Source organism: Coenobita brevimanus, chromosome 13 (assembly GCF_032717465.1).
Source record: "Coenobita brevimanus isolate Jiangsu-jjx chromosome 13, ASM3271746v2, whole genome shotgun sequence".
In the NCBI taxonomy this organism is placed as follows: Eukaryota; Metazoa; Arthropoda; class Malacostraca; order Decapoda; family Coenobitidae; genus Coenobita; species Coenobita brevimanus.
The window spans coordinates 40,568,609-40,585,801 of record NC_136966.1 but is presented as its reverse complement, the minus strand read 5'-3'; the positions used below and the strand labels follow the sequence as shown (position 1 = coordinate 40,585,801).

General features: G+C 43.7%; 1 protein-coding gene across 3 annotated transcripts in view; it reads left to right on the top strand.

Moving 5' to 3' along the window:
* The window catches only part of Surf1 (surfeit locus protein 1), a 239,157-nt gene that overhangs the window by 55,704 nt on the left and 166,260 nt on the right, over positions 1–17,193 (top strand). For all 3 annotated transcript variants that reach the window (XM_080283788.1, XM_080283780.1, XM_080283774.1), the window contains exons 3-4: positions 5,215–5,336; positions 10,043–10,139. In XM_080283788.1, the coding sequence (XP_080139914.1) occupies positions 5,215–5,336; positions 10,043–10,139 (219 nt within the window). The remainder of the gene's footprint in view (positions 1–5,214; positions 5,337–10,042; positions 10,140–17,193) is intronic.

Here is a 17,193-nt window from a genome sequence, read left to right as displayed (position 1 = left end):
ACCTGAATAGGATCCAAGATTGGAGCCAGATGTGGGAAATGAAATTTAATGCCAAAAAATGTAAGATATTTGAAATGGGTAAGAATATCAAGAGGCCATCACTGAATTATATGATGGGCAATGAACCAATCAAAAAAATGAGAGAAGAGAAAGTTTTGGGAGTGCTGGTCCAGGATAGTTTGTCACCGGAAAAACACATTAACAAGATAGTTAGAGAAACGTACAATCTCTTGACTAACATACGAGTAGCATTCCATTACTGTACATGGATGAGAAAATAATGAAAAAATTGATAGTGGCCATGATACGCCCCAGGTTGGAATATGCGGCAGTAGTGTGGTCCCCACACGAGAAGAAAGAAGTAAATAAGATCGAGAGAATACAAAGAACAGCAACCAAGATGGTCCCAGTCTGGTAGATCTGTCTTACGGAGAGAGGCTGGAAAAGCTGGACCTACTCACACTAAAAGAAAGGATAGAAAGGAGTGACGTGATTGCAGTGTTCAAGGCCATGATGGGAATAGATAGAATTGATAAAAATGATCTATTTATATGGGATGGGAGAGTAACAAGAGAACATGGAATGAAACTGAAAAAGACAAGTTGTTTGAAGGATATCAAGAAATATAGCTCTCCATATAGATGCATAGACCTGTGAAACGGCCTGGACAAAGAGATCGTCCAGTCTAAAAACTTAAGAGTTCAAAGCAAAATTTGACTTAACGAGAAAAAGAGACGGGACCCCACGAGCGTAGATTTCCTGTATATCACAACTAGGTAAACACACACACACACACACACACACACACACACACACACACACACACATGTTGCTGCACAGCACAGGTAGAACTCGACAAGACACGAGAAAGGACTGATAGCCATATGCTTAGTCGGTCCAAAATGTATTGGGAAGCGCGAAATTGAATGAAGAATGTGTAACTGATAGCCAGCTTACGTGTACACGTGGATGATGGAGTCATTTTTTTTCTAATTAGCAATCACTTTTGTTCAATTTCGTTTTGTCCGTTTTGTTTGTTTCGTTTCGTTTCATTTTTAAAGGCTCCAACATGCTTGCATGTGTCGGCCTTGGTTATCTAATGGCGGCTCTCCATGCTGCACGATCCACTGCAGCCTCCCTGTTCAGTCCCTTAACCTTGAGGTCACACTTAATGGCCTCGTCCCATGTCTTTCTCGCTCTACCCCTCATAACCCCACCCCTAATATTAACACTTCTCACCTTCCCCACCCAATTATATATCATCTCCCATCCTCTCCACATGTCTAAACCATCTCAATCTACCTCTCCTCATCACAACACCAGTACACTCCAGTCCCATCTTACCTCTCAACTGTTTCATCATAAACCCAGCCCCCCCAGACCTTGCACGCAGGGACGCACTACACATCCACCTAATCATTGTCATTTCTGTATGTCTGAGCTGGCGAATGTCCTTCTCCTATACTGCCCAGGTCTCACTGCCATGCAGCATTTCACTCCTAACAAATGCTGCATACAAAAACCCCTTAGCACATAGGGAGAGCCCTCTCAGTGTCAGAAGAGGCAAGAGCTCCCTGAACTTCTTCCAACCACTTCTCACCCAAGCCACAGAGCTAGCTCCAGCCCCACCTCCAGCACACAACATGTCTCCCAAATAACAAAACTTTTCCACACACTCAAGAGATTCACCAGCAAGTTCAATCCTTTCATGCCTGACAATCTCCACCTGCTCTCCCCGACATGCCATACACATAAAATCAGCATTATCTCGCAATCTACCTCTGATACCATTACATGTCTTGTGCACCCATTTATCACAAATGCAGCATAAGATGGAATTACTTCCCACACCCTTGTGGCAAACTGCACATGGCCACCCTCCCTCATCTTTGACAGTACCGCCACCAACCCTAGATATCATCACTTTTGTTTTATCTGCATTTACCCTTAAGCCCTTGTGCCCCATACCATTTCTCCACTTCCTAAACCTTTCCTCCGCCTCCATTTCATTCTCTGCAATCAACACCAAATCATCAGCATACAACATCTCCCATGGGAGTCCGTTTCTGAAGTCCTGTGAGAGGGCTTCAAGTACCATGATAAACAACATGGGACTCAAAACTGACCCCTGATGCACACCAACATTCATGGAAAGCTCATCACTCAAATCTCCATTCACTCTTACCTGGGTGCGAGCACCCACATACATAGCCATAACCACCCTAACCAGCCACTCCTCCAAGCCAAGCTTTCTCATTGCCCACTTCACCACCTCGTCCCCTAAAATTGGGACTCACATGAGTGTGGGATAGAACTCAGTGAGACGCGAGAAAGGGCTGATAGCCATATGCTGTCAGTTCGAAATGTGTTGGGAAGCACAAAATCAAATGAAGAATGTGAAACTGAACATTAACTTATGAGACCTCATGGATGAAAGAGTATTTTTTTTTTTTTTTTTTTTTTTTTTTTTTTTTGGATTAGCAAACATTTTCATTCCATTTCATCCCCTAAATTGTGAAACCTATACATTTTCATCTAAGCATATGGCCTTGAGTGTGCCCAGGACAGGTACTTGGATGTATGCCAGCCTATCACGGCGAGTCAGGCAGATGATGTCATTGCTCATGACTTTCACATTTTGTCGCCAGGCCAGCTGACTTCCCGTGTGAGCTGGAGTTTTTCCCCATTTTGATTATGACCTGTCACTTTATGCAGATTGATTATGTGTGTGTGGATGATAGGATGAGATGTGTTATAGATGCAAGGACATATAGAGGTTGGGGGAGTGGACTTTCTGACCACCACTTGGTGGTGGTGAGAGTCAAGGTCCAAATGAAATGGAGAATAGAAGAAGAGAAGGACAGGAGGAAGTAGTTCATACAAGGAGGGTGGAAAGGTTACAAGACAATGGAAAAAAGGCAAAATATAAGAGAGAAGTGGAGGAGCAACTGGGTAAATATGGCTTGGAGCAGATGGGGGACATGGAAGGTGTGTGCAAGATATTCACAGAAGAACTCTGTGTGGCATATGAGGTGGTGTGTGGGGTGAAGAGAAACGAAAGGTAATGCAAGGAACAGCATGGTGGAGTGAAGAGGTGAGACAGGCTGTGGCACAAAAGAAGAAAGGATAGAGTGAGTGGATGAGAAACGGGTGTGGAAGTTGAGAGATGGAAGAGAGAGTTATACATAGAGAGGAAGAGAGAGGTGAAAAGATTAGTAAGAGAGAGTGAGAAGAGAGTGGATGAAGAATATGGAAGAAATTTGAGAGTGTAAAGTGAAGGGAATGTAAGAAAATGTTCTGGAAAGAGATAAAGAGAGTTAGACAAGGTGTCAAAGAAGTTAGTCGGGAATGAAAGATAAAAATGGTAGATTGATAGTGGAGAAGGGAGAAGAAGTGAGCAGATGGAGCAAGCACTTTAGGGAATTGTTAACCACAAAGAATGAAAGTAATGCCCGTATGGGGTTGGGGGATGGCTGGGAGAAGGAGGGGTATGAGAAGAGAGGAAGAAATCAGTAGGATGGAAGTTGTGGAAGCAGTGAAGAAAGTCAAAATGGGATGTGCAGATTGGCCTGGGAGGAAGGTAGAGTCCCGAAGGATTGGAAGTCAGATATAATTATTCCCCTGTATAGAGGAAAAAGAGAAAAAGAAGTGTGTGGTAATCATAGGGGCATTTGTCTTCTTAGTGTAATAGGAAAAGTATTTGGTAGGATACTTATTGACAGAGTTAGGGAAATAACAGAGGAATTAGTTGGGGAAGAACAGGGAGGGTTCTAGGAAGGGAAGATGTTATGTAGATCAGATATTCATTCTTAGATCTTTAGTGGAAAAGTTTCTAGAGAAAGGAAAGAAATTGTATGCAGCCTTCATGGATTTTTAGAAATCATATGACAGGGTGGACAGACAAGGAATGTGGAAAATGTTAAGAATATATGGAGTAAATGGGGAGTTGTTGAATACTGTGAGGAGTTTGTATGAGGGTGCCCATGCTGCAATACAAGTGGATAGTGAACTAAGTGAATTTTTCTGTTTAGTTGTTGGTTTGAAACAGGGATGTGTCATGTCCCCATGGCTGTTCAAACTGTATATGAATAGGGATATAAAAAAAGTACAAGGTAGGGCAGTGAATGTTGAATGACCCTGATGAGTGAGGGCAGTGTCTGGAAACTTGCTGTACTGTTGTTTGCAGATGATACTGTATTGTTAAGTCAAGACGAAGGGGAACTGCAAAACTTGATGAATGAGTTTGGGAGAGTGTGTAGGAAACAAAATCTAAAGGGGAATGTAGAGAAGAGTAAAGTTATGGTCTTTGAGAGAAATGAAGCCACTGAATGTACAGTGAGGCTGGATGAGGAGGAAATGGAAAATGTGAGTGCATTTAAGTACTTGGGTAGTGTGATAAAGTAAAAATGGAAGTTTAGAGGATGAAGTGCTTGAAAGGGTACAACAGGGAAAAAAGGTTGCTGGTTCTTTGAAGCAGTGATAAGGAAGAGGGAAGTGATCATGGATGTAATAAAGTTGCTGCATGACAGCATTGTAACACCAACACTAATATATGGAAGTAAAGCTTGAACCTTGTTGGAAGGACACAGGTCAAGAGTGAGAGCTGTGGAAATGAGTTAGCTGAGAGGAGCATGTGAAGTTTTGTGGAGAGATAGACTGACAAATGAGGAAGTGGAGGAGCATTGTGGTGTGGATGTGGATGTGGAGTTATGTGGAGAGAGAGACTGACAAATGAGGAAGCGAAGGAACATTGTGGTATGGATGTGGATGTGATAGAAAGCATTAGGAGAAATACATTGAGATGGTTTGGCCATGTGGAGAGGATGGAGAGTGAGAGTCTAATGAGGAGAGTATGCGAGTGAGGTGGAGGAGGGGAGAGGGAGGGGGAGGCTGAGGATGAGATAGAGGGATGAAGGGGGGAGAGGGAAGGGGAGGCTGAGGATGAGATGGAGAGATGGAATGAAGAGGTATATGAGAGAGGGGTGTGTGAGCTGGGAGCAAGACAGTGAAATGGCATTGGATAGGGTGACATGGAGGCAATTTGTTTGTGTCCTTCCTTTACAGGGTTGAGGTGTCTGGCAATAGATAGATTGCAAGATTTCCCACCCCATTCTTGAATGGGAAAGGATGATAGATGATAACAGTTTATACTGTATTATCTTCTACAGCACAGTACAGTATTATAATTCATATTCTGTTTGGCTTTTTATACAGCTGGTCCCAGCTGGAACTTTCTGCCTAGGCACCTGGCAAGTTCAGCGAAGAAAATGGAAGCTGAATCTTATAGCAGAACTGCAGGCAAAGACGACAGCGCCTCCTGTTGATTTTCCTGAGGAGTAAGTTCTTTGTTGTAGAGCACAAGAATGGAAGGTCAGCAATTGGTGTGTGTCTGTAAAAGTTTCTTTGGGAAGTTGGAAAACTTTTAGCCATGAGCCAAAGTCATGTCTCACTTTCAGCCTTTCATTGTGATGCATTTTGTCATTTTTTTATTTTTTTGTTAATCTCCTGACAGTTTTAATAATTTTAGGATAAATTTTCTAACTGAAGGAATTAAATTTTTTTTTTAGTACAAGAGGTCTCCATATAAGTCATATCAGATTATGTAGAAGCGATGATAATAAAATTAACAGTACAGTGAACTCTCACGTAGCGCATGAATATTGTCTCTGGAAGATCCTGCTTTATGAGATTTTCACGTTATAGGGCCATATGTTTACACGTTAAAGGGTTTCATGGTACCCAAGCCAGCCCCAAGTTCACCTTTTGGGGCAATTTTCAGGGATTTTTCTCCAGGACATTTACCTACCTAATAATGACTTCATTACATACAAACACTGGAGGATTCCTCGCCTTGAATTGAAGAGATTGTGGGCTTGCTGGGGGGAGGGGAAGTGGGGTTCCGAGGCAGGGCAAGACTCCTACTGGTCGCTAGCACAGTCCTCTTGCTGCACCGGCTCCATGGAGTCCTCGTCTGAGGAAGAAGATAAATCCTGTAGCCTACATTCATAATCCACTGTTGCAACTCTTCTGCCTCCTGCACAAACCCCTCAAAGTCAAGGGAACCCACAGACATAGCATCTTTGTATGGCTCTTGCTGCTCTGGCGTTTGTCGAGGACGAAAGTATTGGGTGAGTAGAGTCTGGTGGCATTGTCGTATTTTCTTTTGCCTTAGCTCTTCATACAGTTGCAGTGCATGCAACACAGTGTCAAGCATATCAGCTTTCCGAACCTCATCCACTTCATAAACATGATGGCTTTCTTGAGTGCCTCTGCACCAGCCAATATGTTATTATGCAACCCATGGTCATAATTGGTGCCGTGGTTCGTGCCTCAGCCTGATCCCTCTCCTCCTCTGCCTCAGTGTTCCCTGTCAAGCTCTTCAATGCTATGCATGGCGTCCTCTGGCGCCGTGTTGTCCTCCACAACCTCAACCAAATCCTCCTCTTGCACCACCTCACAGCCTGGCATGGCTCTGCACGTTCGTGCCACATCCTGCCGCATGGCCTGTAGTGACTGCACCTGACCACCTCAAATGGCACACAACTCAGGTGCCAGCCTGCACGAGGCATGATTTATCATTGTCACAGACACCCAATCCCACGCCTTAAGAATGTTCGTGACAACATTCCTCACATTGTAGTTTTTCCAAAAAGGTGTGGCTGTGAAGGATCAGGCTGAGGCACACGAGAAGAACAGGGCAACGGTTCAGCTGGGTTAGGCTGGGGTGAACGGGTGGGAGCTGTCTGGGGATCTGCTGGGTCATCCAAAACCCATCATCAGATCAAAATCCTCATCACCATCAAGCACTTCCTCCTGGAGAAGATGTTCCTTCTCACAATTATCAGTGGCCTTTCTCAGATACACAGTCATGATCATCTCATAAGGGTACTTCAAAGATGCTATCACTTCCTGGTCCAGGGGTTGCAGGAGGGAAGTCATGTTAGCTGGCAAAAACACTACACTTTCATGCAAACCTTTCAAGTACACTGGGTGCCCTGGTGCGTTGTCAAGCACCAGCAAGATTTTTAATGTTGTTCCCAACTCCTCACACCTTCTTGCATCAGGAATAAAATATTTCTTTTACCACCTATTCAGTATATCCCTAGTCATCCACCCTGTCTCTGATTTCTCCCAGTAAACCCGACTCTTTCATGTGTTTTAACTGCTTAAAGCACCTTGTTTTTCTTTACTTTACTTATAGATAATGGCCTCATCTTATGGCCTGCAGCATTGCAAGAAAAAGTAGAGTGATGCTTACTTTATCAACTTTTCTACTCCTGCCTTGCCCGTGTTCTCTCGAGATATAGGCAGTCCGTGGCATCCTCTTGTATCGGAGACCTGTCTCATCTACATTATAAATTTGCTCCGGAGTGTAACTCCCATCCCTGATGATTTCATTTAGGACATCCACAAACGCCTTTGCTGCTCTGGCATCTGCTGATACTCATTATCCTGTCACCTGTACTATTTTCAAATCCTTCCATTTCCGACACTTGGCAAACCAACCACTCGACCCCTGAAATCTGTGTGTGGGTTGGGACAGCTTACGGCAAGCTACAGCATGCAGGTGGCGGGCTGTCCTCCTAATGTTAATGGAGTCGATTGGAACTCCTTCCTCTCCTCTGAATCAAGTACATGACCAGGAACCTCTCCATCATAACAAGCGCTGGGTCAGACACTCGAATCCTCAGGTCCAGTGGAGATCCCCCTTCCCCAGGATCGTATGAATATTTGACTCATTAATTTGATACACCTTAGTGATGGCAGAGTTACATTCTCCTCTCTCCTTCCACTTGATGACATCAAGCTTCTGCTCCTGGATCAGACTCTTTTGATGTCTCACTGGGTCTCAGTTCGGTGGTATGGTCGGTCTGGGTCAGGTGGCAAACAAAATAGCAAAGATACAACACATAGTATGTGTGGAGCCAGAGTGCGGGAAGAGGGTAGGCTCAAGTGGGGGAGGAATGCTCAGTGGACTGTGACAACATCCTGCGCAGACACATGACAGCCATATGTCATTGGCTGATGCAACCCATGCTATGACTATCGCTGCCTGTGTTATGTCTGTTCCCACCGTATTATGACCATTTTTTTCATGTAATGACTGTTTAAACCATAATTTGTGGCCTCAGGCCACGTAATCCTTGTCGTCGCAGAGTATTATGGTTTTTGAAAAAATGGGCATGTTTTTTCACCCGTGTTATATCTGTCATATTCATGTTTTGACTATTTCCTTGCCTCAAAAATTGCCTTCCATGTTATGAGAGGTTCACACGTTAAGGGAGAGCTGACTGTACAGCATATAGTAGTACATCATATTGTTGAAGGGGTTAAGAAGCATTTAACCTACACACATTTTAGATTTTATGTGCAAACTGGCTCTGTGTAGAAGTGAAGTAAAGTGATTCTTTGGTTATAGTGGTTTTTGTTATGACTGTGAGATAAAACTCTGTACTCTTGCTATTATAGCTAATTTTTCAGCCAAAAAACATCATTATCATGCATCTGAATTGGTTTCTGCTGACAATGATGCAGTGTCTATAGTTTGTGATGGCAAGGATTCAGAGATGTGGCTCTATTCAAGGAGTTAATCCAGGTGGTGAAGACCACTCTCCACTCTCTAGCCTCAGAAGCCCTTACCTCAAACCCATCTCAGGTCTCTCTGTGGTACGTGTTTCTTCCGTATTGTGCCCCTTTCATCACTTCTGATAACCTAACTGTGCCTATATGTGTTTCTGATACTAACAATAACAGTATGTGCGTACAGTATTTAGTGGGTCTAAATTGTTGTAAAAGGGAAAATTTGGGCTTTCACTTAGGATGCCTGGTACCAGTTAGGATAAATCTCCTGGGTTCTGTGCTTTTGTTATTGCACAGTTCTATATCACATGCCCTGTTTGGTAGTAATTGTGTGCGATAAATAACCAAGGAACCGTTGTAAAGGTGGTCTTCGTTGTATGTCAGTGGTGTGTTCCAAAATATCACTATTTTTTCTTTTTTTTCAATACTTTTGCTGCTGTATATTCAGGGAACTGGCATATCAGCTTTTTAGGTACAGTACTGTATCTATGAAACTTGAAGTTACAGTATTTTTACCATTTTATTGAGGAATGAACACCAATAAAGAAAATAAAAAGGTGACATGATGAAGATTCACCACATACTATATCAGGAAATACTGTATAAGAGAAAAACTGAGAAAGAATAGGAAGCAAGGATGAGAAAAGAAGCAGGGGTAGTGGAAGAAGAGAGAGGACTGAGGAAGAGGTGGAAAGATGACAAGGAGTATAATTATAATGTAAAAGTTAAGTTGATGGAAGAGTGAAGTGTGGGAGACAAATTGAAGTGGAAGGATAGTGATGATGAGTCATAATGTAACGGATGATGGTGATTTTAATTATGTTGTTGGTGATGATGATGAAGAGAGTGATTTGTGATAATGATACTGATGTGATCAGTGATGTTTGAGTTGCTATTGATGAAGAGAGTGATGATGGTGAATGATACTGATTAGGTTGATGGTGATGATATTGAAAATGCTAATGGCGATGTTAATTATGTTGATAATGATGGTAGTGTTGATGATAATTATTTTGGTGAAAATTTTGAAAGTGAGAGTGAGGGAAATTTTGGAATAGGCAGACCCAGTGTGATATGAAAAAAGAGAGTTGGAGTAGTTCCTTGGTGTGAGAGAGAGAGAAAGAGAGAGAGGGGGGGTGGGGGATTAGAAAACCATGCGAAAGAGTGAGAAGTCTGTTAGGACAAAGTAGCCTGGAGAGTGATAGTGATGAACAGAATGTTTATGTTGATGACATTGACTTCAGCGGTGATGATTTTGTCGTGGCAGTAGTGATGTTGAATGTGATTTTAGTGATGATGATTATGGTGAAGAAAATTAACATGATGATGATGATGATGATGATGATGATGATGATAATGATAGTGACTTATGATGATGCTTTTGGTAGTGATGGTGATGATGAAAATGATCTTACTATTGATGGGGATGATGATGATGATGATGATGTTCCCTTCCTGTCAGTTTGGAGGTGCTTGACGAGTTGGAATACCAGCGAGTAAAACTAATTGGGACTTTCAACCACGAGCGAGAGATCTTCCTTGGACCGCGACCTCTCATGGTACAGTATGTTGCATGGTGTTTTACTCTTCATATCTGTCCTTGTCTTTGGTCATCATCATCATCATCATCATCATCATCATCATCATTTTTGGCCACATCATCATCATTGTCATCATCATCATCATCATCAACATTTTTAGCCATATTGTTGTCGTCATCATCATCATCATCACCATCATCATCATCATCATCATCATCAACATTTTTAGCCACATTGTTGTCGTCATCATCATCATCATCATCACCATCATCATCATCATCATCATCATCATCATCTTTAGCCACATTGTCATCGTCATCATCATCATCATCATCATCATTTTTAGCCACATCATCATCATCATCATCAGTCATCACCATCAACAGCAGCAGCAGCAGCAGCAGGTAGGACATCAACAACATATGATCAGAATAATTTTAGTGATTGGTGATGGTGAAAATCATGTTAATATTTTTTATGTGTTTCATCAACTCTATTAGTGCCTGTTTATGTGGCATAGTAAGTGTATAATGTGGTGATCGTGTGTAATATAATCAGTCACAGTTACAGCAGTTATTACTTAGTTTGGTTTCCCAGTATTTCAACATTTCCATAATGCTGCTTCTCAGTACAGTGAGTGCCATTGTTATTTATTTATTTATTCATTCATTCATTCAGTCACTTATTTTTTTTGTCAATTTTTGGATGTTAGAACACACTGAAGTAAGGAAAAATTGTCAGTTAAACCTTGAAGTCCTATGATCATCTGTTGATGTGTTTGGGCCTTGGTATGTTGAGTCCTATCATCATTGATCGTACACAAGCTACCAAAAACTGCCACGAGGTATCCCCGCCTCTTTGATGACGTACAGTATATGGAGCCTAGTCAGTGAACTGTGCTTTATATGGTGGTGCCTGGCCTGATTGGTACCCCTAGTTGTGGTGAGGGAGGGTCCTCCCCCCTCCCACCATTTCTCCACCTCCCTCTGTTCCAATGGGCCCAGTCCTCAATGTCTCCTCCCACCCAGATCACCCTCTGTACCCCTGCTAGACTGTATTGGCCGTGTGTGTCAGGCATATTCCCTCCCTTTTCCCCATTCCTTATGCCCCCCACACTCCCTCCACCTCCCTATTCCCCCTTTTGTCATCCCATTCTCACTCATAGTGAGGGGTGGCTTTTTTTAGTTTTGACGGTCGACAGTGCGGTAACCATTAGACATATGAGAGAGTCAACCCCCAACTTGGCCGCGAATGAGGTTACCATACATTATCCGCAGCATCCGAGCCTGTCACACCCTGTCGCTCGATCTGCCCAGGCCTGCCCCAGTGGCCCCTCTCTCCCCAGTGCCCCCTTGGAAGGATTTGTCTCCATATGTCTCCCCCTACTTCCCAGTACCGTTCTCGAAGTCGACAGATGCAGTCTTGGCACGGCAGATCTTTTACAGTTTGGACTCCTCGGTTTATAAGGACTTCCTGAGAATTTACACGGATGGGTCTCACTCCCCTCCATCTTCCTTTGCCTCAGCGGCTTATTTTGAAGATCTTTCCATATGCCAAACTTGGTCGTTCAGCGGGCGGTACGATGTCCTAACCGCAGAACTCATAGCCATCCTCCAGGCCCTTGAATTTATCCGAACTTTCTTCCAGCCTCAATCGGTAGTCTTATACACCGACTCACAGTCTGCACTTACCCTCCTTCTCTTGGATCGTCCAGTGACTCATGTCAAGACTGTCCATGCTATTATGGAACACCTTTTCCTTGTTACTCCTCCCTGGTACCTCCACCTTCAGTGGATTCCCTCACATGTAGGCATCCGTGGCAACGAAATAGTAGATGCAGCAGCAAAGCGAGCACTGACACATAGTACACTCATCCATGTGACGCCAGATAGTGCCACATTCCCTAAACTTGCACGTAGCGCCTGCATATTGCACTGGAATGCGCACCTAGCAACCACCCTACCTTTGAACACCCTTGGGCACGCCATCCCTGCAGAGACATTGATGTAGCCATCACCAGGTTACAGTTGGGCCACACAGGCCTTGCAAGCCACCTGTACCGTTTGGGTATGATAGAGCATCCATGGTGCCAGTGGTGTCCTCAGGTTGAAGAAACCATAGAACATTTCATGTTACGGTGTCCTAGGTTCCACTCGCTTCGCACCCTTTTTTCGGGAACGTTTGGCATCTCTGGGAGTTCTCAGTCTGTCTCTCCACACACTCCTGGGAGGCGGTATCGGGGACCCTCGGTTACGAGAACGGGTCGTGAGGTGCACGTCTGACTTTATCCAAAAATCTAGACAGCTCTCCCGCATAGAATGTGAGGCCCTAAGCAGTTTGCATTGACAGGGCATTGGGCCATTGTACTGGCCATGGCCCTTAAACCCACAAGAAGAAGAAGAAGAAGAAGAAGACATATGAGAGAGAAATATACATTTTCTGGTGTTTAACCCTTTAAACGCGGATCGTCGCGTTTGCGATTTAAGTTAATTTTGAATAAACGCGGGCAAGGATGTTCCAGCTGGTATTGTTTATCAGTACCGCCACCCTTTAGCTACAATTAGCATACTTGACCTTTGTACTACTGACCTCCGTTGTTGCCAAGTATCGCATTTTTCCCCCCTCCCCCCCCCACGGCCCGGCCAGCCTGGCTGTGATATATGGCAGCATGCTGACTGCTCAGAACTGTAAATCTGCGCTCTCCTCTCACAGGCAGTTTATGCTAATAGGAAACGCTTGTTTCCCCAGTTGTCACACAAGCTTTTTTTCGCGCGGTTTTCCCCTGTTTAGCGTCAGTTTACCGCGGGCTTTCAAAGTGACATTATGGGGAGTTCTAGCTCTTCCGAGTCAGTGCGAGCGGCCGACAGGAACGAGAATAAAGTGACGGGCGTAAGGCAGAATAAAAGCGCGCCACGGTGGTCTTTTGGGAAGTACTATGATTGAAAATAATGTTGTATACGTGTTTTTAGCTGTGAAAATGGAAATGTTTGTTGAGTGATGGGAAGACCGCCGCCGCGCTGCATGTCGGCGGTACGCTTCGTTGATTTTAGCCTTATTTTCAGTGCTTATTGTACAAATACGGATTCCAAACTACCTGTATGTTGTAGTACAAAGTTTACTGTGACAGAATGAGGCTGTGGTAGAGGGGAAACCGGGTTGCTGGAGTTGTGAAAGTGAAGATTTGGTTACCCAACTTTGCAAGTCTCCACAAGTCCTTGGGTAGTCCACGAAGGCTCAACACCTGTCTCTGGAGAAAACTGAATGTAAGTACTATCTGCCATACCAAGTATAATGTTCTAGGGTTAATCTCTGATTTTTGGCTAATATTTTCCTACAGGTACTCAGACCGCGATCCAACCCCGCCACACGGGGGGGGGGGGTCGGCTGTCCATGACCGCTTTTTAGGGGTTAAAATCAAGTTTTTCAAATCCATGCATCCAAAATTTACTTTGGTGCAAATTTTTCTCACACTCTATGTGAGGGGTAACAATTTTTATTCTTGATGTCCATTGATGGTTAAGAGTGTGGTAACCATTAGATATATGAGAGTGGAATGTATATTTTCTGGTATGTAAAATAAAGCTCATGAAATCTATAACACCAAAATTTACTGTGGTGACAGCTGAAAAATCAGACCCTAAATGAAGGGTCATACGTTTTAAGGACCCAACATGCCATTGAAAAAAAGCCAGAAAATGCCAGAAATTGCCTCCCAGGGAGGTGATTTGTGGCATTTTTTGTTTATAGCATGTTTGGTCCTTAAGACGCACAACCCCTGTCACACGTCTGAAGAGCCCATCGCGCCATCAGCAAAAAAATGCCAGAAATCGTATCCCAAAGAGACGATATCTGGCTTTTTTTTAAATTGTGCATTGGGCCCTTAAGATGCCCGACCCCTCAAATACAGTTTTGATGCCAGACAGGGTGGGAGAACTGCAGTCTTTAAGGGTTAAAGTTGATTTGTTACCTGTGAAGTTGATTGTCAGTTTTTCCGTCTGCTGCAGCTACCAGTTGTATGGATTAAACTGTGATTGTGGAAAATGTCCTTGACTTATAATGAGGACTGACTATATTCTGTCAGTTCAGCATTTCAGTACATTATGTTAGTACTGTTATGTCCCCATCCCACACTGCCACTGGCTCCAACAGCAGTAGTTCAGTATAGGAAGGACAATGCCCAGTGAGTTGTTGTTCTTATGGTCAGCCTTTTGGTGTGCAACAACAAGATCGACTTAGGCGTGGTAAATGAACACTGGCATCTTAAGTTCGCTGTCTTTATTTTCCAGATAACTACACTTAATTCTTGCCAACTTCACTTCACTGTTTTCACAAGTACTGGAGCTATACAGTCTTCAATGACTGCACTGACACTGAACTAAACTCAGACCTAACTGAAAACTTCTCTAGTTCTTTCCCTATCCTTATGTAAGCTCCCTTTATGCTAGAATAATCTACTGCATTCTTGGAGAAGCAAGTTACCAACTCAAAGACATCCAGAATATCCAGAATTTTCTTACGCAGTGCAGCACTGAATTATTTAGCATACAGATTGAGATAAAATTTCATATATTTAAGAAACAATCACATAAATAAAACACTGTAGAGAAAAAGAGCATAAAACTTAATGCATAACTTTACAAAATACCTCCACTCACAAATAGCAGGCAAACTGGCAACCCTCTCTCCTTACTGAAAAACACGAGAAATACTGAGAACCTTCCAGTCCTACCTAACTAGGATTTGCTACACTGCCCCCTCCCTAGTCCTTTGTCATCCCGACAAAACTAAGCAGTGTGTACAAACATAATCCTTAATCCAAACTAAACATTTAATTATACACAAAATAATCCTTCAACTTATCAGGTCTTCTCCTATGTCGCATCCAACAATGTCCCTGCACCTCAACATAGTCCTCTCCTCATTTCTTCTCTTGGTATACTGTCACCATCCTCTTGTACTTCAGCTTCTTGGTCCTCCTCAACATCCTCGGCTGCGGGAGAGCACAGTTCCTCAGAGACATCCCAGCTGTACTGTCCTGGCCCATCATACTACTACAGACAATTCATATGTACCACCTTTGGGTGAGACTTCCTGCCTTCCCAAATCCGGTACGTTACTTCTGATAGGCGGTGCAGCATAGTGTAAGGCCCATCCCACAGACTCTGCAGCTTCAGTGACTATCCCTTCTTCCACTGAGGATTGTATAACCATACTTTGTCACCATCCTTGAAGCTCACCTCACTTGCCTTGGCATCATACTTGCATTTCATCACTTTACATGAAAACTTTAGAGCTTCTCACACTTGGCGAAGTACCTCAGCCGGCCATTCCTGAAGATGCTTCACATAGCTGGAGATGTTTGTAGGCAGCTGTTTAGCGGGTGGTCTTCCCATTAACAAGTCAATGGGCAAACATAACTCGTGGCCCAGCATCTGTTTTGCGGGGGTGTAACCAGGAGACTTGTGGGATGCAAACCAATATACAGTAATCCCTCCATTATCCGATGTAATAGAGCCAAAGGCATGTCCGGAAAATGGGTCCGTCCGGATAGTGGGCCTCTGCCTCCTGGACTGGTACTTATGAACCCTAACCCAGCCTAACTCAGAAAACCACTACATACTCTCTACCGGACATGCATAGCACTTATTTAAGTTCCTGTTCACACAAATATGGGACAGAAAGTATGAAATAATTGAAAAGGAACCAGAGAATGAGGAATTAGAAGTGAGTATGGAAGATATTTAGCAGTGAATAGGGTACTTACAACACGTCCGTGGCCGTTCGTTACGAAGGTTAACCCGCCTCCTCTAAGGCTCTGGCAGTGGTGAAAATGCTCTTGAAGCACATACAGTAATCCAGTGTTGTGCTGCATTTAATCCTTTGCACTGTGAGTTATAATTGTTTAATACTGCGCATACTGTTCTTGATTGCACCATGCCAGTTTCAACTGACAGTTTCAGCCACCAGTTTACACTCTGTACTTAATCTTTGCACTCTGAATTCTAATTTCATAACACTGCACAACACTATAAATTCCCATGTGGTCTAGTGGCGAGGTATTGCAGTTTATTCACTGTTTATTCACAAAAATGAGCACATGCGGCATCCATTGAATGAGTGTCTAGTCAGGATGGTAGTTGGGTGGTAACTGGGTAGGCCGAGAGGGATGGGGGAAGCAAGCAGCGAGCGTAAACACAGCTGGTCGGCGCTGTATGCCAATTTCAAAGTACGGTTGAAAAAATGTCGGATCTTTTCTTGTTCTTTTTATGTTTTTTGGCCATTTTGGGGTTCCAAGAGCCCGGGCCCAAAATGTCCGGTAAGTGGGGAGTCCGGATAGTGGGCGTCCGGATAGTACAGGGATTACTGTATCATCAGGAACGCAGGTAATTTCTGGTCCTACACCATTTGTCACTTTATGCAGTACTGTACTTGGCCAGTTCTTTTCCTAGTGTCCAGTTAAATTTCTCCACCATCCCATCTGACTGTGGCCTCAGTGGGGTTGTCCTGGTCTTCTTAATCCCCAGTAACTTGCAGCAGTCATGGAACACAGCAGACTCGAAGTTTCTACCTTCGTCTGAATGTAGCTTTTGTGGCATCCAAAAACAACAGAAAAACTGGTCATCCAACACCTGAGCAACAGATGCAGCCTTCTGATCTGGGATGGCATAGGCTTTTGGCCACTTTGTGAAGTATTCCATGGCAACATATATACAGGTTTCCTCTTTCAATAAGCAACAGAGGTCCAGCAATGTCCACTGCGACTCTTTCCATTGGTGCACCCACTTAGTACAGCTGGAGAGGGGCTTAACCACATTTCTTTGGTCCCTTCTTGGTACAACATACATCACAGGCCCGACACCACTCTTCAACATCTTGACGCATGCCGGTCCAGTAGAACCTCTGTCGCAGCTGGGTTAGAGTTTTCTTCACTCCCAGGTGTCCACTAGTGATCTGGTTATGAGACTCATCCAAGATCCCAGACCTCATTTTCTTTGGAACCACCAGTTCCCAATACTTGCTGAGGCCATCGGGTGTCTCCCACTGATGCTTCAGTAGTCTGTTGCTCAAATGA